The following is a 25,278-nucleotide window of genomic DNA, read 5'->3' on the forward strand; positions in this document are numbered from 1 at the left end:
TTTTTGAAGTTAGTGGTGCCTATGCGGCTCAACGAGATGTGCATTGCTTCCAGAATGAATCTAGCGGATGTCGGTACTAGTATGTATTCATGTGTCCGTGGACTTGGCTGTTATAGTCCCTTCGGACATTGGTTACTTTGTAATGCGCACACACCATCAAAGGCCACCCTGCAACAGCGCATACTTACAAGGTTGCCTGCTGGTTTCGTCGGCCTGCTGTATCGAACAGTTGTGAAGTGCATCAGAACATCTTCCCACCTTCCCAGAGTGGCTGTCCCGGGCGCTTCCCCAGGACAGTTGTTTCAGTAAACCTTGCTTCCCTGTTGACAAGAAGTACTAACGCTTTGGAAAGTCTCTCTAAAATGCCAGGGAAGAGCCCTTTTCCAAGGAAAAGCCCTAATGCGTACTAGTTCTGCCACAATACTGTCATCCAAATTTGCTGCCAAATCAAGGAGGGAACTGCTCCCGCAATAATCGCAACTCTTCTGCAGCACCTCCAAACTGTCCCCGGCCCCCTTTGTACTGTTCTCGTGGTGTCCCTCAAATCCATGGATGGACCATGAAAACAAAGAAAAAAAAAGCTATGCAGAGACTTTAGGGGTACTATACACCTTCGACCCCAGTTGAAGCTGGAGTTAATGCGGCGTGGAAGTACAAATATTGAGCTGAGCTTCGGCTACTGGAAAAAGCTGCTGCTTGACGTGGCCTTCCCCTGAAAACAAGCCGAGACGCAAACACCTGTGACATACAAAACCTGAACGAGGCATTAAGACAAAATACAACCTCATTTAATTTGAAGGAACTAGGCTTCAATACCTCAAACCACAAAAAAAGAAAACACAAGTAGCATTGAAAAAATTGGCTGGCTATTACGATACTCCCTAATGCAATATTTGGGCGCAGCAGCAGAGCACTGAGGCAGCACTCACTCATGGGTTCTCTCGCCGACACGATGATGAGCCTCTGCGTCGGCGGCGCAAAGTGTGTCTACATTTTGTGCTACAGGGACGTTATTGATGCATTATGAGCCAGCACTACAAACATAATAATCAGTGTTAACTGCACGTTAGCACTCAAGTGATGCAACCCAAGGGAACCAGAGGCTCCCCTACAATTGCCCAGTCATATTTCTTGTTAGTGGCTTAGGTGGTGGCTGCTAATCGCACAACCAAGATTCTGTGACATCCTAGAAAAGTTGCCAGAAAGTGGGATTCACCACTGCTTCACATTTTCTTTAATGGCTCCGTTATTTGCTTGAGGTTTGTGACAAAATTAAGAGCATTGTTATTGAGGCAAAGCAGTCTCTTCAATGAACCAAACTTGTCTAAATAACAGTCAAGTAAGGTTGCCAAGTTGTGACCCCAAGGCCAACTTAGGCCAAGTTGTGACCCCAAATCCCAACCATGAGGCAGAGTTAATTAGAAGGATCAGAATGGGGTGGGGTGCATATGGCAGACATTCTCAGATAATGAATAGCAGCCTACCATTGTCGCTGAAGAAGAAAGTGTATGACAGCTGCATCTTACCGGTACTCACCTACGGGGCAGAAACTTGGAGGCTCACTAAGAGGGTTCAACTTAAATTGAGAACGACTCAGCGGGCAATGGAGCGGAAAATGATAGGTGTAACATTAAGGGACAAGAAGAGAGCGGAGTGGGTCAGGGAGCAAACTGGTGTTAAAGACATATTAGTAGAAATTAAGAAGAAGAAATGGACGTGGGCAGGGCATGTAATGCGAAGGCAAGATAACCGCTGGTTATTAAGGGTAACAGAGTGGATCCCTAGAGAAGGCAAGCGTTGCAGGGGACGGCAGAAAGTTAGATGGGCAGATGAGATCAAGAAGTTTGCGGGGACAAATTGGTCACAGTTAGCTCAGGACCGAGGTAATTGGAGAATAATGGGAGAGGCCTTTGCCCTGCAGCGGGCGTAGACAGGCTGGTGATGATGATGATGAAGGTTGCCAAGCAGTCTCGTTTTTTGCCTGCCATTCATTTGGCAAGTTCTCAACTCAGCACCTCTCTCTCGTTGCAGCAAAAAGTGAAGTTCACCCGTATCATCTATGGGAGTGGGCACCATCCTAAGCAATTGTACATGTTTACAAGCATGCCAGCTGAAGTGCCCTTAACCATTGTGTGTTGATGGGCCTGCTGCGTGCTTCCTTCAATGGTGCCCTGGGGCCATCGCGAAAGCTCAGCCACCTGTGGAATCATCAGCATGAGAGGGGAGGCAGTGCACTTTTTAACATGGCTCTGCCCCCTCCGGCCCGAGAGTGGCTGGTGGACAATTTCCCCCACGGCCACAATGCTCCCAAGCCTGTGGCCTCCCAACTCCCCACATTTAAGCCCCATGCATGCCCCTGCTGTGCCTAAAAGGTGGCCCCACAACAACTGAAGGGCTAAGGCGTTGCGCTGCTGAGCACGAGGTCGCGGGTTCGATTCCCGGCCGCGGCGGCCGCTTTTCTGATGGAGGCGAAAAGCAAAAACGCCCGTGTGTACGAGATTTCGGCGCACGATAAAGATCCCCAGGTGGTCAAAATTAATCCGGAGCCCTCCACTACGGCGCGCCTCATCGCCTGCGTTGCGTCGGCGCGTTAAACCCCTCAATCAAATCAATCACAACAACTGAAGGCTGCCATTATGAATGGCTAACATCAATAGGGCTACCTTTGATCCAGGCCACATTTTCAGAAGCATTTAGGGACCCACATTGAGCAGGCAGTTGAGGCAGACTTTACTGGTTGAGCACCCAAAGCAACACATGCACCAAATTTCACTCAAATATACTCGTCCTTTGAAACATCCTTTTCCCTTAAAATGTATGCTCTCAGATGCTTGAACGTCCCATCCTCAGTAGGTGGACAACACTCGGGTCACTGCAGTGCTCAATTGAAGCAGGCTCACTCGGAAACTGTTTATTCTAAATGCCTTCCCCCCCCATCAAAGTGGAGTAAAGCCACAGTCGCTCATCAGAGTCCGTGATTCCACTTGTGGTGCAGCAGCTTGGCGATCTCCTGGCCGGCAAACTTTCGCCGGACATGGGCGGGTGGCTCAGCGAGCCGCTGCTCGGGCACGCGCAGGTGGGGCACGATGCGGAAGACGCCGTCGCGGCTCAGGTGGGTGCCCGAGGTCACCTCGGTGGGCTCCCCGTCCGGAAAGGTGATGGGGCTCACCCGGACCAGGTGCTTCACCCGCCACAGCATCTTGCACATGAACGGCGTGTTCTTCACGATGGTGCGACTGCCCAGCTGCAAGCAAGCAACGACAACACGGGCCTGTTGGGTGACCACAGCCACACACGCGGTGCAGTGCCCTTTCCCTGCGGTACAGGGCGTTAGTCGGCCGCCAGCCGGTCGACTAACTCAGTTGGAGGGTTGTTGAGCAGTCAAGTCAAGCCATCTCGTTCTGACATCATATGAAATCGGCAAGAACGATGCAGAGAGGAGGACAGCATTTTTTAGTTGATTTTCCTACTGAATAAAGTCACATAAACGCAGCGAGAGTGGTCGAAACATGGGCTAATAAATACTCCAAACTACAATTTGTGCTAGTAATCCTGCAATGTTTACAAATCACTTCAGTGTTCCTTTAATGTTAGGAAGCCTAATGACATGCCAAGCAACCTCAATCTCATGGCACATCATACTGTTAGACCTCAGCACTCAAAGGGATAGTTAAGCGCTGAGGCTTAACAGGCCAACTTGTTTCCACCCTTTGGTGCCCCTTTAACATTAGGCCGGACATCAGGCTGTTGCGTACCTGAATCTCCACATCCTCTTTCTGCGATGTAAACGAAATAAAAAATGCTACGTGTATTGTAAGGGCATTGAGCGGGAAGCAGAACCACTGCAGCAGTCATAAATCCGTGGCATTATGGGCAAATAAATTCGCCCATGCGACATGTGCTTGAGCACCTTGATGATAATTTTGGGACTGGCATGAAATGAAACATCCCGAGGTGCCAGCTGTATACCACTTGCACTTCAGCAATGTTAGAAAGACCCTGGTTGTGACGATGAAACGTAGGTCACTGACCAAGTCAAAGAAGCGGTTTGACGTTTGGCGGAGCACTGTGAGAAAATGGGACACGTGGTCGACTGGGACGAGGTGAAAGTTCTGACAACCGAGCGCAATCTGTCTTCCCGATTGCTGCTCGAATCCCTCATCATTCAGACGACGGCCGACACTATCAACAGAACAGACGGCAATCTGCACCGTATCTATGCCACCTCATTGCGACGCCTCATGCCCAATATATAGCTTCGTTTTCCACGCACATGCTCATTGTGATCAAGGTACCCGTAGGGGTACCGAAACGTCAAACCGCTCCTTTGACTTGGTCAGTGACCTACGTTTCATCGTCACAACCATGCTTTTACCTGACCAGACGGTATTCCGTCAAACTCTGGACTATAGAAAGACCCTGCGTGCAGTAAGAAACAAAGGCTGATTGGGATTGGGACCAAGGTCCCAATCCCAGCCTGGCTTGGGCCCGTTACCCCTAGCCTGGGCCTGGACATCCACAAGCGAGCCCATCCTGGGCCCCGCCCCGCCGTCTCGGGCCCAGCCCAGGCCCGGTCATTTATTTCTAAACCTAGGGAGGGCTTGTGTGCACATGATCAGGCCCGGGCTTGAACGCTGAAGGAAATTTGGTTATTACACTTGGTTGAGAGCTCTTAATAGCAGGCAATCAGACAGAGCATCTACAAACAGCTACAACTCATGGTGGGTGCACTTGTACGCAAGTGCTGCGAGAGTGCAGTGGAAAACATTTCATAAGCAGCGGAAGCAGCAGTTTTGGGCAGGGCAGTATTATCTCTAAAGTTTTTCGAAAAATGCACTTGTAAAAGCCTCGCGTCATTTTGGCTTGCATGGAAAGAAATCACGCTATTTCTGTGTTCAGGTTCATATTTTCGTGTTTGCGTTTCATTTTACACCGATAGTACATGTCATGCAGCAAAGCCACATTTTTGCATTGGCAGCAGAACTTTGCAAAAAGGAAAAATGAATGGGGAGAGAAAGAGATTGGAAAGGGGCTTCAAGGACCCCTAAAATTCCCTTGCGGACTCCCGGATGTCTGCAGACCCCCATTTGAGAACCACTGCTCTAGACCAAGCACCTATCTTCTAGCACAGATAGAAGAATATGCAAACAGAAGAATGTAGCAGCCGCATCAACTAGGTCTCCTATCTTAGCTTACAGCCCGTAACCACGCATTACCAAATGTCTTCTGTGAGCAGACATTGTAAAAAATGGTGGGCATAATTCTGACACAGTCGACCAGAGAACAAGTGGAATCAACAACAGTTGGGCAAGTTGTATCTTCTCATCTTTCATCCTCGTCTTCAAGCGCTATTCAATGATGAACCAGTGAAAAAAAAAATTGGAGCATGAGACGGGTAGAAGTAGGGGGCTAGGGATTCAGAAACATGTGCTCTTCTACAGCCCCTGCCGCCGAGGCAACTGTGGAGCACCTGTTGGGGACACGTCCGGATCTTCAGTCAGCACGAGTTCGCCACATGAGGGCCCTCGGGCGTCACCCTAAACGACCGCCTGACCTTTAACGCACTGTCACCAGTACCGGCCCCTTCAGACTTTGTTGAGGATACGGGACTAGTCGATTTAATTTAGTTTATGCTGAAGGGCGTACTTGCGCAAAAGAAGTATGCACGTTAATCTTGCCTACACATCTGTCAATTTTCTCACTCCTCCTGCTGAAATGAAAAAAATGTCGGTATAATAGGAACGATTCCTCCTTTTTTTTCTCGTTGAAAACAAACACAGACATCCCCGTTCAGGGCTACAGCAGATGGCCGAGGAATGTGGAAAAAAAAGTTTGCAGATTATCTTCAAACCCACATCAATGTGATAGCAATTAACGGCCCATTCAAGATAAAAAAAACTCGGACCAAGTGACGGATTTTGCAAAGGTAAATTGCATATCCGGTCACGTGAAGGGTTTGCATTACTGAATATCCTCTGTAGTACTGAATTACGGGTGGTTCCCATTTCAACCTTCTCGCTTGTTCCCTCCCGTTACAACCCGGCGCAAAACGATCTTTCCGTTTCGCCTTTACCCATTTCGCCCGGTCCCATTTGAACAGCTAATCCCATTTGAACACCCTCGCTTGTTTCCTCCCGTTTTAACCCGGCGCTAAACTACCTTCTCATTTTGCTTTTCCCACTTCCATAGCTATATTCCCATCATTGAACCCCCCCCCCCCTGTTTTAAACCGGCGAAAAACGGCCTCCCTGTTTTGCCTTTCCCGATTTCGCCTGCTCCCATTTCAACAGCCAGATCCCCATTTGCACCTTCTCGCATGTTCCCGCCGATTCAGCCAGGCAAAGAACGACCTCCTAGTTTCACCTTTTCCCATTTCAACACCTTGATTCCCGTTGAAACCTTCTCGCTTGTTCCCCGACGTTCTAACTCGGCGCAAAACGACCTCCAAGTTTCGCCTCTTCCCATTCCGTCCATTCCCATTTCCCCGGCTAGATGCCCATTTGAACCTTCTGGCTTGGTCCCTCCAGTTTTAACCCGGCCAATTTTGCGCAAAAATGCCTAATTGGTGAAATTAACAGACTTATTCGTCATAATAGCGAGAATGAGGTATGTGATCGAACGCAGTATGAAAAACCAAAAATACAAGAAATGAAAATATTGAAAATGTAAACTAACGAAATAAAAGATATGCACTTTATACATGCATCCCAAAAGAAGGAAAAAACCAAAAGCCGGAAAGAACGACGTAAACACGACTAAAAATTCGCGAAAACAGACCAAGCGTGTAAAGCCCTGCGTTTTCACAAAAATGAATAATTGGCGGAGTTGCTACACCTAACTGTTTAATAGCAGGAATGTACATCATTGGGGAGAAAACACATCGGTAACTATAAAACAATAAATAGCCTATACGTATTTAGCTATTCATCTCCAAATCTGGCTATTTATATAAAGAAACCAATCCCTCCCCGAAGGAACAGAAGTGCACGCAAAGCATGTCCAACCCCATGAAACGGTAACTCAATCCCTGTTAAACCAAATGCCCAACCCTGCTTCGTTTGGCCTCACTTTCCAACTGCCGAAACTCAGCTCGCCGAGCATGTTCACGGCCCGCTCTCGTTGTTGTTCTTTCGGGGCAGCCTGCTCTTCGCCGGAGCAGATCAAGCGCGGCCTACACATGGAGAAAATGACCTTGAACAGGCTAACCTCCTTTTTCCCTTCTCCATAGGGAGGAAGTGCCTGTGATTGGCTGGGAGTATGGCGTGTTCCGGCGCGCCACTCGTGAAAGCGGGGGAATTCCAGCCGCCAGCGCATGAGTCTCCGGCCGCCTTCATTCGCACATGGTGCATTCTCATGCGCATGGGTGTTTTTGTTTTTTGCTGTGAGACAAACAGTCACCACAATCGGGCCCGCAACCTTGTGCCCACAGAGTGCCAACAGAGCGGGTTAATCAGTACTGAGTAATCTACTTTCTTTGCGAGAATTGAGCGCACTGAGGAACCCAATTTGGAGCACGTGTGCATTGACTGAGACACCGTCGAGTGAAAGAGGAGAGAAGAGTCCTCACCGGTCGGCGGATCTTGGCCTTTTTGTCCTCCTTGGACTGTGCCAGCCGGAGCAGCTGCAGGATGTTGCGCTCCCAGTGCGGGGTGCCGTACACGTCCACCACCCGCTCCACCAGCAGCAGCTTGGGCACCTCCCAGTCACCCTCAGCCGCCCTGCGGCGCGTCTCTCGCACCTCCGCAAAGATCTGCTGGGCGGTGCGCTCGTAGCCATTCTGGGCCGCGGGCTGCTGAGGGTGGCTGCTGCTGCTGCTGCTGCCAGACACACAGCGGGCAGCCAACGGGACCTGGGTGGCATCAGATGCACTGGCTGGAACGCAGTTGCCCATGTTTCAGGTCATTGAGTACCACGGTGTGGGATGGACCATGCACTGTGGCCACACTACAATGAATGCACGCCAGGCTGCAGCCAATAAGGAACAGCCAGTTTGACACCACAGAGAAGGTGCCCCTTTGGGGGAAAAAAAAGAGGGATGGCACCACAGACCACACAGCGCCCTCCCCAATCAGAGGTTATAGCAGCGACATTTGCGATCGCGTATGGCATGATCGGGTATGCCACGGTTAGCTAGCACACGCGCTTGCCCTGCATTCACATGCACAGGCGTAGTGCCGTGAAGTCAATCCTCCACATAACTGGGGCACCTTTCACGCAGCCACCACCAACCTAGGCCCCGCATAGCATACAGCGATCGCCAGGTTTGCCTTACCATCCCAGATAACAAGCCTAAGAACAGCTACTCTGATCACATTTCACGTCTTGTTCTCCCGAATGGCATGGCAGGACAGCGACTGCTGTCACTGGAAGCCACCTATGGGGGTGCACCTGTAGTCGCCAGAACTTCCCACCAGCTGCTTTCGACAGATGTTTGAACCAGAAAAGGCGCAGGGAGAACCCCCGTGAGGGCTCCGTATTTGGACCCTCCAGCATCGTCGGTTGGCGTCGGCCGTCTCTTCTCTGTCGCTCAGCCGTGCGCGCTAATCGAACCAGCAATTGTTTTCAGGCAGACGAAAGCTGGCTTTCACTTGATTGCGATACAGCCATAAGGGATGCCACCCACCTTGGCGTCCAACTAAATACGCCTGAAATGACATTTTCGAACAAAATTAGAGTCAAATAAAAACCAATACTGCGTACGTGTTTTATCTCCAAAGGTTGTGGAGAGAACTGTGGCACGTCGGTATGAGTCACGTGAAGTGCATATGAAACATTTCTCAAGGATCAGATGAGAAATAATACACCATTCATACCTTAGATGCCCACAGGAACGCAGAGCGAAATAGCGAAACGTTCATTGTCCGTGGTCGCTGAAAACTCCTCGCATGCACAGCACAAACGTTGAAGTGGGTGTGACCCGATAACTGTACTACATGTCACAGATTTGCGCCACAGAGCAGCGAGGTTTCCATAGAACAGTAGCAGTAGCTTCAATCGCACTAAGTTAAAAGCACAACCACAACTACACACAACGTGCTCCAAGTTGCAACCGCTGACCTTCCTCAGCCAGCTGTAGCGGTGATGATGATGATGCTTAGTGCCCACTCATCAACGTTTTTTTTTTTTTATTAAATAATCTAAAAAAGTTGGCCATCACTCATCAGTGAATGGTGAGACGTTTACACGAATCTGGAAGTAGCGCATCGTGCTGTTTTTTTTTGTTTTTTTTTAGGGAGGGGATCAATGCGCCAGTAGCCACCATACATAGTCGTGGAAGAGTGCGCCGGGAAGGCGCATCCCACAAAAAGCACCAAAAGTGCGCCCGACGCTGGTAGGTTAGGACTCCAGGACGGCCAGCAGCAACCATAGAGTTTCATACAATAATAATGGCACCAACGGCCAGTGCAACGTCGTCGGTGTGGACGCACGACAGGAAATGCGTACGGTCGCATTCATGCTGTACTCATTTCATTTGCAGAGTTAGCGCGAACCACATGGCCAAACGACCAAATTTGGTCGTGGTCAATAGCAAAATAACTTAATTGAATCTTAATATAATATTAAGTTACTATATTAAGATTTGCCCTGCAGTTGCGCAGGCTCGCTTCGCATTGGTATCAGAGCTCACACAGCTCAGCCCATCTCCCCAAGGGCAATTTTTTTGCTTTTTGCCATGGTGGAAAGAAAGCTTCTTTTTGATAACGGTGTATGAAGCTCTATAAACGGGAAGAACCACAGAGTTAATGAATACGTATGACGAGCGGGAAGAACGGATTGTGGAGGAAGATGGCCGGATTCCAGAGGTGGTTTGTTGTCTACGCGGACATATTGCCAAAAATGAATTATTGCTTCGCTGTGAAAACTCCGAAATAGTAAAACAGTTGTTCTGCGTTATGCACGGGACTAGTTGCGTTGATCGCATTAGCATCCAGGGCGAAGCAATTTGTCCGCCCTTTTGCCTGAAATGTGCTGGTTTTTGTCGAAGAAGGCAAAAAAAGTTTATATTCTTCTAAACAAACATCTAAGCAAAATTATCGGGACCACAAACACCCGCTGCCCTACCCGCCTGTGCTTAGCAGACGACGTGGAGCAAAGTGAGGTGCCTGGAGGCATAACTCTATGCCTGGAGCGGGTAAGCCGGGTGGCATAGAGTTTCATACAATATAACTAGAGGGGAAACTGGCGCTGCGATCGTACGCCTCAATGGGCGTGATGGGTAATTGTGGATTCGGATTGGCGCTTGATGGCTCGTGGAACTTACTATGGATTGCAGGCAGTTTCGTTTTCGTTTTGGATTTGCATGAACGCATTTGCTTACGCGGGGTGCTGGGAGGAGTGATCAAAATACGTTTCTCCTTGAACTGCATGCCTCGCGTGCACTGACGCCGCCCTGAGTGGAATGTTTTACAACCGGAGTTGCGAATTGGGTGGGTTATCAATGCATTGCCGCACAGCCAGCATGAAAATACAAATGACGGCGCTCTGTGCGGCGAAGTTGTCTGCTAATTAGGAGTTGCGGCGCTACTCATTCGGCAGAGCAATGTATTGTGCAGAGCAAATGTATTGTCAAAGCTGACGACGGTTGCGAATCGCTTGGAACAGCCACACCTTTCGTGCGAACGCCGGCTCCTACGGCGTAGACCAACAGCACCGGCGGCTGATAGGAACGCAGCTTGATGGATGTCACTAATTCACGCAAGAATAACTTCTCCAAAGGTAATCGGTTTCTTTTTTCTTATGAGCACAAAACTTCTCTTACTATTACAAACCACCAGTGCCGAAACTTTTACAAGTAGTTTTTAAAGAAGTCCGCGTCCTGCTGTAGTTGGCAGAAAATGGCAAACCTGCTCCCCAAACCCTCTCGACTCCGCGTCTGCTTGTTATTTAAATGCGCCGTTTTATTTCGCACAAAGCCGGTTTTTGTCACTAACTTTCTTGTTCGTTATGTAATTTGTAAACGGAGAACCGGGCCATAAGAGTTTTTTTGTCAAAAAACACAATTTGCGCAGCCAGAAGCCCGTTTCGATCCCACGCAATCCGGTTCCAAAACTACCCATCATTCCCATTGAAGCGTAAGCGCCGCTGCCATGTTCGCGTTGACACTAGCGCCAGTTTCCCCTCTAGTTATTTGTATGAAACTCTATGCCGGGTGGTACTTGGCATAGAGAAGGTATTATAGTATTTCTTTCTCCAGTGCGCTATCCAGCAGCCGTGAAGCGGGTGCCTCACCGGGGTCAGAGCCTACTAGAAGGCATAGAGAAGGCTCTGGCGGGGTTAGAGTTCCTGTATATAGGAACTCTAGCCGGGGTGGGACGTTCCCGCCACCTGGTGACAAGACAGACAAAACAGACAAAATCCTCCGCGTCGGAGAGGAGGAGGCTACGGTCGGACCCTTCCCTTCTCTTTGCCCTTTCCACCGTAGTGTTCTTTTTACCAGTTGTGTTGTGACAGCTGTAGCAGGCAGTAAACAACTGTAATGAATTTGACAAGCGGCAGCGCGCAGAATAGTGTTTGCTACTTGAAGTCTAATTGACGGAAGCTGTAAGGGTTCTTTCGCAAAGGGCCTGGATATCTGCAAGGCGTACCGAGCATGGCCAAGAACAGGATGGTTGCCAAACATTGCCCTAAATGTGAACAACAGGTTAGCTGAGCACTGCTGCCCACTTTGCGGCCTCCTCCGCGTTTTTGTATCTTCGCGTGTGCTGCGAACACCGCAGGGCTGAACGGCCGAACTAAGTACAAAGCGGGCAGTAGCTGTTCTTCCGAGCCCCCTTTTATCCTACTAGAACTCAAGGTGCTGGGAGACCGTACGCTGCTAGACGGTAGCGGGCTGCTGCGTTCCAGAGGTTTTTTTTTTTTTTTTTTTTTTTTTTGGGGGGGGGGGGGGGGGTCGTATTTCTGCAGCCGTGAGAGCTTTATTATTTTCAAATTTCTTTCAACTCCAGACGTAGGTAGTCCTGCCCGTTGTGCTATGAGACTGCATGCGGACGCTTCGTCACTGGTGTTTGTTCAGGACTTCCTTTTGAGAAACGTAGTGTGCCTTGATAAGCTCCCAACAGCTCTTAGAAACGTCGTGCGCAAACCGATCTCATTATTTGTACCTTGAGGGCGAATGGCTTGCTGGTTAAACACTGAGTTTAGCTTCGGTATTTAGTTTTGAATGGTAATTCTCCACAATAGCTTTCCTAGACTGCATGAACAAGCGGTCGCTGCAGTGAGTATTTATGGCGTTCGTTTTAAAGAATGAACTGAAGCTATACATACCTTACAAGTTTTGCATTGGTGACACTTTCAAATATTCTTTTATTTCGTACTTATCAGTCAAAAATGTGAAGCCAGCGTATTGGTCCCCGTTCAGTGCATAGTTTTCGCATCCCCAAAACCTGCGGCCCGGCCTCTGTTAAAGTACTGCATGTTGAGAGAGGTTGCAAAATTGTGATTAATAAGCTGCACAGCTTCATGTCACAGTTGGCCATATAAATTTGCACAACTAACGTGTGCCGTTTGAAGTCTGTCTTTAATGGCATACACCCATGTGCAAGGCTCTATGCTTTATGGCAGGTCTGCCCACTGTCTTTCAGTTTTGTATCACTGCGGTTATCAGCTGGATGGAGCAGTGACAGCTGAGGTGGTTGCAACGAGCTGTACTTTCAGCCAGAGTGCATGTGGACTGAAAAAATACATGTGCCAGTAGTGGACAGGTATTGGAGCACGTTAATTTGTTTTGTTAGCGCTCTGGGTATCAGATCTTCTTCATTATTTGAAAACTGGACAGAGAAAAGCTGCTCTAAATGTTACAAAAGAGAGCTTTCTAAAGAGGTGAGGGGCGAACGAAGGTGCAAAGAAAAAAATTGCCAAATATCATAGCAGATTAGCACAACCAGCTGTCACTCTTGAAATATGACAGCATGACCGCCTCTTGTACTCGTGGAAGCATGAGAAAAGTGCTTGGCAATGAGTAGTGTGAAAAACGTAACAAGAAGAGGCTGTCAGAAATAGAAACCGTCCTGCATGCTCTAGTTAAATGTAATAATGTGTGACCAAGTGGGGATTACAAAAGCATCGATTATCAAGTTCCCCGTGATTTAGAGAAAAGGAAGGACAAGAGGCAGTGTTTGCAGCCACGCACGGCAGCATCGACCCCAGGGGTAGCCTCCCGCCTCGGCCGTCAGTGGCCTCCACCTCGCCTTCGGTCACAGCCACAGGCGCTCTGCTGCAGTGTGAATCCCAACTTGAATGTTTTTTGGTGAGAGGTTGGATAAGGAGGTCATTATGAGGCTTAATTAATTTAAAGAACACTGGGTCATAAAAAGCATTTGAACAGCATTATGGTGCCTGTTTCAGGAATGAGTTTGCAATTTCTCACTGTTGCACATCTGTATAGTGCAAAGGCCTTCTAATTTTCTGCATCTCTCCATGGATGTGAGGCAGAGAAGATAAAGATTGATTGATTGATTGATTGTGGGGTTTAACGCGCCGACGCAACGCAGGCGATGAGGCGCGCCGTAGTGGAGGGCTCCGGATTAATTTTGACCACCTGGGGATCTTTAACGTGCGCCGAAATCTCGTACACAGAGAAGATAAAGACGCAAACATTTAGCGTGTGAAAACAGTAGTGCAATGTTAGTACACGTGCTCCCCTGCACCCTTGAAAATGCCTTGGTAGGGCATTGAAAGTCCTTGAATGTCCTTGAATTTTTTTCCCTGAATCCTGTACGAACCCTGAATTTTGAATCACCAAGCTATAATGATATTACCAAGCTATAAAATATTATATGATAAAAAAAACATGGTATTTGTTGATTCTGTCTGGAGCTGTCATTGCTTTTGTGTAGTAAAGGGGGAGGTATGTGCATTGTTGTAGGCCTGTCTTCCCAGAATGAGTGTGTGTACCAGCATTTGCTCGAATTGGCACATGCCCTTGAAAAGGGTTGTGGTCCCCTTTAGCCATCTGCTTTGGCTTATTTTGGGCAGGCCTTGCCTTGCGGCATGTAATTAGGCATAAAAATGAGTGTGCTCGCTGGTAGTGGTCCACATCCTGTTGCGCATCTTTGCTGAGAGCCCGAAAGAGAATTGGAGGTGTGCTCTTGCCTATAAAAGTGTGTTCAGAATCTGTGTTTTTGCCTACACAGACCATTGCATTGAGGCCATTTCCATGCCTTACATCTGTTCCGTGCGTGGTTAGTGCGCCTTATGTGGCACATTTCTGCAGTGGCGTTCTTCCCAGTTCAAGCTTCCAATGAGAACGCTGTAGCTAACACCCACTCGTGTGGCTTATTGTGTGTGATCACTTACTCCTGTGGTTGTGCTGTATGACACACTTGCCCTAAGTACCGTACTTGCACGATTGTAACGTGCCCCCGATTGGGACGTGAAAGCAAGTTTACCTAGAAAATTAAAAAAAAAAAAAATAAGTAAATAAATTTACACTAATTATACTGCACAGATGTAAACGATATGACACCATGTACCTGCAGAAAGCGTTTTGAAACGTGCAACTGTGGCAGCAAAAATCTCTTGTGCTTCAAAAAACAAGGTTATCCAGCTCCTAAATCTAAAGCAGGGAACATTGAAAGCCGATTTTAGTTTTGGGCCCGTTTGTAATGCGCATGCAAATTGTAAGGCTACTTTTAACGAAAAAAGATGAGACGTGTGTTAGATTCCTTTATATATGGTACTAAGGGGGAGGGGGTGAGTTTGGGGTGCAATAAATTAAATTTTTTGAGCATGAAACAATTGATTCAGGTGGTAGCAATTGGCAGGAAATTTTCAGTTTGTCTTAGTTCAAGAGGTTCAGAAACCCTGTGTGTGTGACCTATACTTTTCATTGTGGCGATTTCATGGTTGTTTTCTTTAATTGATTTGTTGTGCGTAATCTAGTAAAACACCTAGAAACAAACCGTAAAACACCCAGAAAGAAGAGAGCCAGGATAGGTGCCGGCGCTCAAACTTGACATCTGCCATTTCAGCTAACCCTTGTGCCCCCAGTGGTGTTGAGAGCATGCATGACGGCAAATGTAAGGTCGGCTTGTCATGCTCCGGGAGCATCCAGTTGCGTGTGTTGTGGAGAAGGATTTTGTGCTGGGGGATAATGCTCTGTTCAAGTGCCAAGCGGAGGCAGTGGGGCTGAGCAGTGGTGGTGCCATTACAGGTTCCTGTGGCGTGCAAGAGCTGCCCGTGTGGCCACGAGTTCTTTGCGAACCGCAAGTCCCGAAGCGCAGACGAGTTGAGTTCCCGCCCCAGACGGCGCACGGAACGTGTGCGCAAGGAGCGCCAAAGCTACCTGACAGCACTGGTGCTGGAGCAGCGTGCTGCGGCCAGGGCCAAGCGTGCACGCCGCAATGGCAACCGCCGGGGCCGCCCACCCACTGTGCGGAGCTCGTCGCACGACTCGGCCGACGAAGGACGCAAGCTGAACCGGCCGCGGTGTGGGCCTGCCAAGCCGCTGCCCACCAAGCCCCTCGGTGAGTCGGCCACTGCCAGGGCATGGAAGTTTGGCAACTTCCTGTACGCCTCGAGTTTTGCGACGGCTGCGCCACCTGTGGCCTCTTCTCCGCGGCGTCTATGGGACGAGCGCTGTGTGTGTTATCTCTTTCGCTTCTTTTAAGTGCGATGCACTTTATAAGCGACCCCGAACCTTCCGCCGTCCGCATTGCTCCTCCTCCTCTCCCCTAGCAACGGCGCGAGGAGCGGAGAGGAGCGTCTGTAGCAACGGCGCAGCGACGTCACACCCCACGTGACCCGCGCGCGCTCCGCCTCCCGCGCCGTGGCTGCCCGCGCCGGCTCCCGCACCGCTCCTCGCGCCGTGACGTCACACTCCCACGTGACCGCGCGCTGGCGCCTTTGCGTCTGCTCCCCCTCTCCTCGCGCCGTGACGTCACATGCTCTGCAGCTGGCGCGCCTCTCCCCCCGTTAGGTTTGCACTCACCCTCGGCGCGCGCCTCTCCCCTCGCCTGACAGCTCCCCCTCGCCGGTACTGCGCCTCTCAAGGCGATGGCAGAATTACTACGCCGTGTACTCTCGGCGCAAGAAATGCATTCGCACTTCCTCACGATTCCCTTCGGGGAGGTGGGGGCAATTTTTTGTCTTTCCACACCCTAAACAGCTTCTTATGGCCACGCCTGTAAGAGAATAGTGCATTTAGGGCACTTCAAAAAACAGCTGCTACTTGGTTAGAGTGCTCGAACGCCAACAAAAAGCTACCCGGGGACTCGGTTCTGCGTGCTTCCTGATCGCTCTTACAGGTTTTGGTGACAACAGCAGCAGCATATAACCACTGTCATGTGCGAACACATCAGGCAAAAATGAATTCTACTGTCGCCTCATTTAGGCCCCATTCAGGCACATTGAGGCGTTGTTTTTCGCCTTGCAGCGCGAACAATGAATGCGGCTACGTTTTGAATATATCCGTCATAGAAAACCGTATCGGGGATGTGATGACCCAACACCTGACAACCACTTGTGCCTTTTACGGGAATATAAGCCTTGCGAAAATGTTAAGCATTGTCTAAGTGTATGCGTGGTTAAATATGTGCACACTCACGCCTTATAGCAAAAACCAATGAAAATTAGTGAAACCACGGAATGATAAATGGTCTGCAAGTTGGGAAGAAACAGAATAGCTCGACTGGGAATGAAAAGAATGCAGTGCAGCTTAGGAAATGCTGAAGGCATTAATGTAAACTTAAGCCAGGTACGTTTCACCAGACCCAACTAGATGCAAAATGAACTGCTATTTCGCAGCATATGCGAGGGGTGGAGGAGGGGATGCTTCACTTCCGTTGTGTCCTTTTGTTTTTCGACTGTAACAAACAGCTGATCACTAGGCTTACACATTGTTTGAAGTATACAGGGTAGGCAGTTAAAAAAACTATAAAAGGTGTCGTTGGAAAGTGTAGTATCTGGTAGGGCGCGCTGATTTTAGTTTGTGCTAGTTTCTGCAGGCTCCTTGTGTGTGTGCTGATCCTGTGATATAATTTTGTATTATCCACCATACTTCTTTCGTAGAATGTTCGTGAAATTTATGTCACATTGGCTTGTCCAGGTTAGGGATCAATATCCGGGGCATGATACTGGCAAGCTGTCTCAGAATTGTGCGAGGTAATTTAGTGGCCGATGTCTCGGGAGGAGCGACAAACAACTCCCCACTACGTGCAAATTCAAGGATGTGGTTCGGACCTGCTAACCGGCGATAGGTCCACGCCTGATTGGCCGCTGGGTTGAGGCACGAGACGGGGCACGGGATAACCGTTTCAAAACAAAGCACATTTACTTCCTCCACACACACACAGGAAATACAGACTGACACAGAGGGTAATGCAGACAAAGACAACGAAGTTCGGCTTAGGAAACAGGCGACCGTTACACGAGGGGAGGAGTAAGGCAGACAATAGGCGGGCTTGGGAGCTTCCCCCAACTACTCTAACAATAGGCCCGTTAGACACACACACACACACCCGTATAAACAACACGGACACTAGGAAAGGAGGATAATCAAGTCCGCGGAGTCTAAGTGAAGGAGGACGATAATAGAGAGGGCGATTTAGGGTCTGCAGAAGAGTGGGGAAGGGGAGGATGCCTTAGCTCGCTTTGGTCGGTGGTCTCGCCGGGGAAGATGCGCCGGTCCGCCGGTCGTCTACGGTGAGTCCCGTTGATCGGCGACGCAATTCGGGTTCACCTGGGCCGCGCACAGGCCCCTCCTCGAGGGAAATTCTCAGGGCCCGAAGTCGCCGTTGTCGTCGCACTCGGGGCTACACCGCAGCCCTCAGAACCGGCTGCCGCGTCACACCCGCACGACCTTCCACCGCCACATCTCACTTCCTTCTCCCCACGAGTCGTGAACCCTGCGCTGCACCGAGCACACAGTCTTTCGAACATTGCGTCTTCCAAGAGCGTAGTGGGTGGGTCCTCCGTTGGCCGCGGCACTCACGCCCCTCTCTCGCCGAAACAAATGGCCCACTGACCCGTGGGCCGAAATGGCGGCGAAGACATCCCTACTCCGCCGGCATCCCCCCACTTGGTCCCAATATGGCGAGCGAAAAAAAGTCAACCATTGAGGAACCTGAATTTCGCGACACAAGCGTAACTGTCATGCTGTAAGGTATGAGGGCTCCACTAGATTACGTAGACGCACAAAACAGATTTATCATGGTGTATAGCCATTGCACCATCTGAAAAAATGCTGCTTACGGAGGCGCTGTTAGTAAATTTCAGGGCAGTGGAATTATAATCAGCTCCATTCACATGCCGATTTCGCAACGCCAGCCTGTGACACACACAAGACGCTTATACAGACCTAATTTACCACAATAAGATCCCGTCGGGAACATTTACACTCTTGTGAACACACCCCATTTGCGAACAGAGTGACTGCTCTACATAAATATGTATTTTTGTCGCATACAAACGGCAAATCTCAGTCGTGAACGTGCCACAAAAGCAGCGGCAACAATGGGGAGTGAGCCGGAGACTCCCGCGTCTACTTTTGAAACGGGCCGCTTGGGGGATTTCAGTGGCGCCCCTACAGGCAGTGCTCGAGGCGTATAGGGCTGCTTCAGCTGAAGCTGGAAGCTCTCGCAGTCGACAGACTTGCCCTCGCACTCGCTCCAGGATTATTGATCCTTCGAGGTCTCGCATGTGCCGTCGAAAGCCTGCTCCCCCTGCCAACCTCCTAGCCCACCTGTGCGGCCCAGGCTGTGTGAACATGCAGTGTGAATGTGGGCCCCTCTCTCCCTTCCCTCTACCTCCTCCTTGCTGCCTGCCAGTAACGCTGGTGCTGATTGTTCTGAGGGGACTGCCCCCACAGAGCTGGGCTTTGCATCAGTGCCACATTAAGTACTACTCGGTGAGGGACAAAACCTTGCCTGGGTTTTTGGATTGCTATGTTTCCGACATTTACTGTTCTTGGTTATGCAGTGTCTAGCTATGGAGTTGCAGTGCCTGTTGCACGTGAGGGCTGTGCTTTTGAAACAGCATCAAATATGTGCCGGCCCGGGTTTCTCCTCCTGTTGATATTTTTCTAGCTGACTGCATTTCAGCAGAGCCCACTTGGGCTTTATGTTCCCATTCAGGGGGGGGGGGGTTCGCTGTTTGCCACTGGGCCAAAGTCAGCTGGGAAGCCAGCAGATTGGCAGTTGAGCGAGAGCAAGATGCTGGCCCTACATGAGGCACTCTAAGCTTGACGGCGGTGAGTGGCAGCACTGCGTACTACTGTGAAACCCCAAACCAAAGTCATGTACAACTGTGGCCCGGAGTTGACAGGGAAGGAATGCAAACAGTGGCTGCCAGTGTTTTGGTGGAGCATGCACTGTTGAGCTTTGTCTGCTGGTCAGGGATCTTGCAGGGTGCAATGGGGGAATTAAACTTTGTGGATGTGTGAAAAATGCTGCGTTCCTTTCCATGCCATATAAATGCTTTGCTAAACTTTGTTCTCCAAATGATTGGCCCACAAAAAGGGTCCGCACTGGGATAGCTTTCCCATCCTTATACTGGGAACTGTTGACAAAACCAAACAACTTCTCGCGAATCTTGATAATCCAGTAGCAAGGAACACTAGTAAGAACTCAGTCCTCAGTCTATTGACAAGTTCATTCAGAGAGCCATCGGTGAAAATTGTGAAGAAATTTGGATGTTGCTTATAATGGTGGAAAATGCTAGAGAAAGAACTGATACTTTTGGCTGCAGATTTAGCCTGTCTAACACATTTTCTGGGCATGTCTTTAGCCAGTGTGAATCCTTAGACATAATGCTTGTGAGTTTTCAATACAAGGCGGCAAATTCTGGGGGTGTTTTTGAAGCAAGAATAAAAACAGGAATCTTGTGGAGGAGGAATCTTAACCATAACCACAGCTCCCTCTGTTAGGGCGGAATGTCTGGGGGCAAAAGAGCTTCACAGGCTGCCAAGGTTTGAGAAGAAGGCGGGGGATATTAATTATTCCCAGCTACATAAATGCTACCTCAGCTGTAAGCGGGAAACAGCTGTTTTTGATTGACCACAGTGGCCAAAATGGGGAGTGGCCAAGCGAGCCTGGGGGGGTCATCTGCTGTCTGGAAAGAAAAGCTGCGCCAGGCCTCGCTTGTAGCTGGCCACTGCTTGGGCACGCCTACATGGAGATTCATCGTGCCCGCCATGGAGGAAAGAAAGCCTAGGACAGCCCCCAGCAGCCATTAAAGGAGCCATGAAGACAAAATACAAGTTTATTTTATTCGAAAGATTTTGTGTTTTATAGTGCCCCAGGGCTTGTCCGGATGCAAACGATGCTTTATTCACTGAAAAATTAATCAATTTAAGTTAAAAGTTTGATTTTACCTCTAAATTGAGCATTTTCGTGGTCTGCAATGACATCACTGGAGCCGACCGCTCTGCAGCCGATTGGGAAGCCTTGTTTACCGTTAGTGAGCCTAGATGGCAACACTATACCGTGGCAAGCCGTTTTCTGCCTTTGGTTTGTTTTTGACCGTATTCGAACCTGGCTTGTTTTTGTTCTGGGAGAAAATAATCGTTTCGTGAAACATAGTGCTCGCTCGACAAATATGGTCATGCGAGACACCGTTGCTTGCATCAATCGGCCAGTGTCATCTGAGGCTACCCCAAAGTGTCAGACTGCTGTGCAGCTAAACCAAGCATAGTGCGCGCAGTACCAACAGCAGTACGCATGCGTACTTCTATGTTACGTGTGCCTTCGTAACTTACTCTGTTTGTCCTCCCATTCTTACTGCTCTAAAAAGCATGTGCCCTAAATTTAAGCACAAATAGCTCGTTTAGAAAGCTTATAAGCTCTGCCTATTTGCGTTTTCTTTTGCCACCCTCCGCCAATCGCAGATCTGGCTGGTATGAGATCTTAGGTTCCATTGCGGGAAATGAGCTAGCGGGTCACTTGGCCATTCCCTTTTTCCCTAATTATGTAGCTTATTCGAGCGAAGTTTACGTTAAAAGTGGTGTCAGTACAATTCTAACGAGGCAATCTTTTGAATGAACCAAACTTGTGTTTTCTCTTCATGGCTCCTTTAAACAATTGGGAGACGTGTGGAGGAAGTGAGGGGGTTTATTCACATTCATCGGAGGCCACCTGCAACTGCGTCCTAGCAACAGTGCCGAAGGCCGGTGCACTGTGTCACACTGCATGTCACTGTGTCACTGTCACTCTCGGCCCATCCGGTAGCCAATGTTCGGCAGGTGGAGACGAAGCAGACGACAGGGGAGCGAGCGAAGGAGGAGGATGTGGCGTGTTCGCGATAATACGAGCAAGAAAGGGCGGCCTTCCAAACATAGAATTTCTGGCTTCAGTAGAAGTGACACCAGGGCCTCTTCTAAGGTGCCTGCACATGGGCACCTGTTTTGGGACTGGCCAGGAATGGATGGCAGCGGCAGGGAAGCGGCGTGGCGGCCAAGTGTCGCCAGGGCAGCAGGCTGACCCCAGTGGCGGTCCTCTTGACTGCCACACTGCTGTCAAACACTCACTCGCTGGCTTAGTGTGGTGGCTGGCAGATGTGATACCTGTGTGTCCTGTATAGGGTGAACGAACGGCCATCTAGCGGGCCACTTGCTCGCTCAGTTGCTCTGCCAGAAGGTTCATATTTGCATTTCGTGCACTTGGCCACCATTTTCACAGCCCTAGCAGTAGTACCATCGTGTAGCAAAAACCTGTCGACGGCATCGTCTTTGTAAAGCCTCGGTGAAAGTTGGCAGACGGACTAAGTGGTGAGGAGGTGGCTGGAGTGAGTGGGGCGGAAATGGGAAAGGGGTCGAGGGAATCCCATTTGTCAACGCAAGTGCGTCACTTGTACAACCGGAGCCACTAGTGGGAGTGCCCTGCAGCTCCTTGAGCAGTGTCCTGCTTGCAGAGCCCGAGATGCCCGACGAGGAGGAAGAGGACGTGTTTGCCGGCTGCTCGGAAGAGCGGCTGGAGCTGTACGCCGCCATCCTGGCCGACATCAACCGCAAGCTCAGCTCGCAGCTCTTCCAGCACCAGCTGTGAGGGCCCCTTGTGCTGTGGCCTGTTGTCGGGGGGCTGCCCTCCGAGAGAGTCCCCACTCTGGGAGCAGTGCGGTCTTATCCAAGCACGGCCGAGTGGTGGGGTCGCACCTGTACGATCAAGAGGCAGCCTTGTTGTAAGCGAGCGGCATGCGCCGGCCCTCGCGCTCGACGACACTCCTGGCAATCGGAACAGCTTTCGCTGCTGTCCTACTTTTTCTGGCGAAAGTGGCCAACTTTGTTGCAGGTTCGCTAAATGTACTAAATTTAAGTGGACTCGGAAGGTATCTTAGCTACTAACCGAACCCCTGTCAGAAGATTTCTGAAGAAGCCTAGTTGGTGGTCTTGCATCATTGGTAAAACTATTCTGACAAGTTGCAAGCAAAACAAGGAATCATTGCTACCTACCATGAACACTTTGCACTCACTTTGGACCTTCTTTCGTTTGTAACTCACCAAAGCCATGTTTTCTCTATATAATGAGACGCACTTTGTTAGGGATAAGACTACACAAGTGTACTAATGACTAATGCAGAGCTTGAACTTGAACTTGATCTTGAACTTGAATGTCATAGTTATTCATTGATGCCACACGCCCGTATTGTGCTGATAATTGCAGCAGAAACACGGCTCTTTGCATGGCATGGTGCATGGCAGTTGTTACAAAGCACTGTGTAACCTTTTGCGGCATTATTTGCTTGGGAATTGGAGCATCCAATCAAGCTGAAGTGAGTTGAGTGTGGACAGTAAGACTTGCAGCTTTACTTTGAAATGGTAGCTGTACTATTTTTCAGGATTTGGTGTGCAGTTTTTACTGCAGTGGGGGCAAGAGAGTGCTTGACTGTTGAGGAGCAATATACGTAACAGGTTTCTTTTATTGCCCTAAAAAATGTATGCTTAAACCAGAACACAGTGGAACCTCATTTGCAGTTCCTTGGGAAGAGGGGGCTGTAGAATGTGGGACGTTACTGCTTTACTGGTTACTCCAAGGTGGGACGTGCTTGCTTGGAATGTCAGCATACCTGCTTTTGAATTTGAATAAGGGCCTATTGTTTTGTATTTGTAAGGTTTTACTGCAATTGTAGCTCTTTGAACAATTATAATAGGTAATGCAAGGATACTTGTCATCAAAGCACAAGACGCAAACTCGGCTGGGGTGCCTGCTATTGCGCAAGGATAACACCACACGGATAAAAAAATGTGCTGGGACATAGAGGAGCCGATTTCTGTCTGTGCTTCATGAAGTGCAACCTCAAAGGCTACATACAGCAGGCACTTGATTTAGGGAACCTTTTTTCTGGCGCTTTTTTTGGCGTTGTATGTGATCTCTAGGAACAAGTGGGTCAGGGGAAACTGTGGAGTGCGGTGGCTGTGTGCGGCCACTGTTGTTGTGCAGACGCAAGCTGCAGACAGTGCCCAGGAGGCACTTGTTTTGTGACCCGTTGCGGTGGCTCAGTGGCTACGGCGTTGCGCTGCTGAGCACAAGGTCGCGGGTTCGAGTCCCGGCCACGGCGGCCGCTTTTCTGATGGAGGAGAAAAGTAAAAACGCCCGTGTGTTCGAGATTTCGGCGCACGTTAAAGATCCCCAGGTGGTCTAAATTAACCCGGAGCCCTCCACTACGGCGCGCCTTATCGCCTGCGTTGCGTCGGCACGTTAAACCCTACAATCAGTCAAGCTTGTTTTGTGGAACAGTGCCCCAAGTGGCCAGCTGGGCAGCGGCTGCTTGAAGCCCGCAGGCAAGGCTGGGAATGGCCGTTGCACTGTTGTCCCCTCACTGGTGGTGTACCAATAGCATTCTGGAAAGCAGCAGCAGAAGGGCCCCATGGCAGTGTCGCACTGGTGTTTCGCAAGTGCTTAGTTGCAAGTGTTCCCTTTTGACGGAGTTCCTCCATTTGGCTATCTGAGCACTCTATGAGGTGGTGTTTCTGAAGGCACTGTTGTATAGTTTACAAGTGCAATACCCCAGCCATGGTCTTTTGCACTGTCTATAGCTTGCACCATCGGTGCCTGTGTATTACTCTTGTTGTACAGTGTACATAGTGGCTTGGGGCTGGCTGATTCCACTGGAATAAACAAGATTCCTCCATGCATGGTGGACAGGGCCTCTTCTGCAGGACTGCATAATAAACTTGGTGCCGGCCCCTTTTGATGGGTTGTCTGCCAGTGGCATGTTTGGCATGCCTGCTGCCTTGGACGTTACCCCAGGCTGTGCAGGCTGTAGTGCATGCCACAATAGAGCGAGGTTGAGAATGGGTGTAGGGCAGGCTAACATTAAGTGAATGTGTACTTTAACTGAACCTTTCTATTGTGCCACGAACAAGTGTCACTCGTTGAGGAAGTGTGTGCAAAATTTGCTACACACGAGTCTGACTTGTCCTGGAATAATACCACACCCTCTCTTAGAGGTGCTGGATGAATGACAGCCACTTTTTGTGCCCACAGAGGTATCTGCTGCTGCTCGTTGATGGTGGAGTATGTCTACGAAATTAGGCTCCCACTGCCCACCCTCGGGTGGCACGAAAAAGTGGGGGCTACTCAGCAGTGGGCAGCAGCAGTGGCCTCCCGATTCAGTCTCAGATGGAGGCGGAAAGCAGAAATGCCTGCATGTTGGAATTCCAGTGCAAGTTAAGGATCCCAAAAAGGTCAAAAGTAATCCGCAGCTCCACCACCACGGTGCGCCCCAAAGCCCAGCTGTAGCGTTGGGACGTTGAACCCCGAAATTTTGAATTTTAACAGCAGAGCTATTTTAGCCGATTGTTATCCATCCGTCGCACCAAAAAAACCTCGCGAAGTGATGACATCACCTCGCATTGCCTAGCAACCCCTGGCACAGCCGTGCATAGCTTCGCGCTCGCTTCGCTAGCCTAGGTATGACTCCGCTGAGCCTCACCGGCAGCCGTCAAGCCGTGGTGTCACTGCGCAACACATGGTATAAAGGCTTGTGTACAGTGGCAGTGCCCAGGCTTGTGCGTGGGCTTGTGCCACATGAGGAGCTCACAAAAAAAAAAAAAAAAAAAAAACAAGGAAAAATATTTGAGTGTGCGCCTCGTGGGCAGCACCCGGCGTTGCGGTGAGCTCAACCTTCGAGAACACTCTGCCCAGGGTTCATGGCGTGATCTCTGGCATGCTGTTCTCCTTGCCCGTTCACATGCGTTCGTGCCTGAAGTGGGGAGCACAGGTGCTGCCGAGTTTGCGCTACAGATGCCAAGTTTGCGAAGCCGGTTGGCACGGGTTCTAGTGCATGCTGACACGGTTCACTTCGGGAGAGATGTGAAAGCCTGCGGACTCTTTAAAATTATCCGGG

At 49.8% G+C, this 25,278-nt stretch overlaps 2 protein-coding genes across 3 annotated transcripts; one reads left to right on the top strand and one right to left on the bottom strand.

Annotated features, from left to right (window-relative positions):
* Positions 1-2,896: 2,896 nt before the first annotated feature.
* Positions 2,897-9,073, bottom strand: Mrpl30 (mitochondrial ribosomal protein L30). The gene is made up of 3 exons (XM_077702888.1): positions 8,814-9,073; positions 7,568-7,849; positions 2,897-3,244 (listed from the first exon to the last, which is right to left on the bottom strand). The coding sequence occupies exons 1-3, from the start codon at positions 8,856-8,858 to the stop codon at positions 2,966-2,968; spliced, it is 606 nt and encodes a 201-aa protein (XP_077559014.1). The 5' UTR covers positions 8,859-9,073; the 3' UTR covers positions 2,897-2,965.
* A 2,327-nt stretch (positions 9,074-11,400) lies between these two features.
* Positions 11,401-24,123, top strand: LOC144174284 (uncharacterized). Of its 2 annotated transcripts, none has more exons than XM_077702895.1 (3): positions 11,401-11,641; positions 15,152-15,464; positions 21,844-24,123. In XM_077702895.1, exons 1-3 carry the CDS (start codon positions 11,591-11,593, stop codon positions 21,975-21,977), a joined length of 498 nt encoding a protein of 165 aa, XP_077559021.1. In that variant the 5' UTR covers positions 11,401-11,590; the 3' UTR covers positions 21,978-24,123. The 2 variants fall into 2 exon arrangements, with proteins under 2 accessions (XP_077559021.1, XP_077559019.1); XM_077702893.1 differs by lacking the exon at positions 11,401-11,641 and adding an exon at positions 12,032-12,214.
* Positions 24,124-25,278: the final 1,155 nt, after the last annotated feature.

This window comes from Haemaphysalis longicornis, unplaced genomic scaffold (assembly GCF_048455015.1).
Source record: "Haemaphysalis longicornis isolate Haplotype H1 unplaced genomic scaffold, Haemaphysalis longicornis Haplotype H1 scaffold_3, whole genome shotgun sequence".
Classification (NCBI taxonomy): Eukaryota; Metazoa; Arthropoda; class Arachnida; order Ixodida; family Ixodidae; genus Haemaphysalis; species Haemaphysalis longicornis.

Coding starts and splice junctions, on each gene's coding strand:
- Mrpl30 (XM_077702888.1), bottom strand. CDS start 8,858: ATGAACGTTTCGCTATTTCGCTCTGCGTTCCTGTGGGCATCTAAG. Junction 7,850..8,813: donor CGTTCCTGTGGGCATCTAAG/GTATGAATGGTG, acceptor GATGCCACCCAG/GTCCCGTTGGCTGCCCGCTG. Junction 3,245..7,567: donor AGGCCAAGATCCGCCGACCG/GTGAGGACTCTT, acceptor GCTTGCTTGCAG/CTGGGCAGTCGCACCATCGT.
- LOC144174284 (XM_077702893.1), top strand. CDS start 12,161: ATGGTAATTCTCCACAATAGCTTTCCTAGACTGCATGAACAAGCGGTC. Junction 12,215..15,151: donor ATGAACAAGCGGTCGCTGCA/GTGAGTATTTAT, acceptor GTGCCATTACAG/GTTCCTGTGGCGTGCAAGAG. Junction 15,465..21,843: donor GCTGCCCACCAAGCCCCTCG/GTGAGTCGGCCA, acceptor TCCTGCTTGCAG/AGCCCGAGATGCCCGACGAG.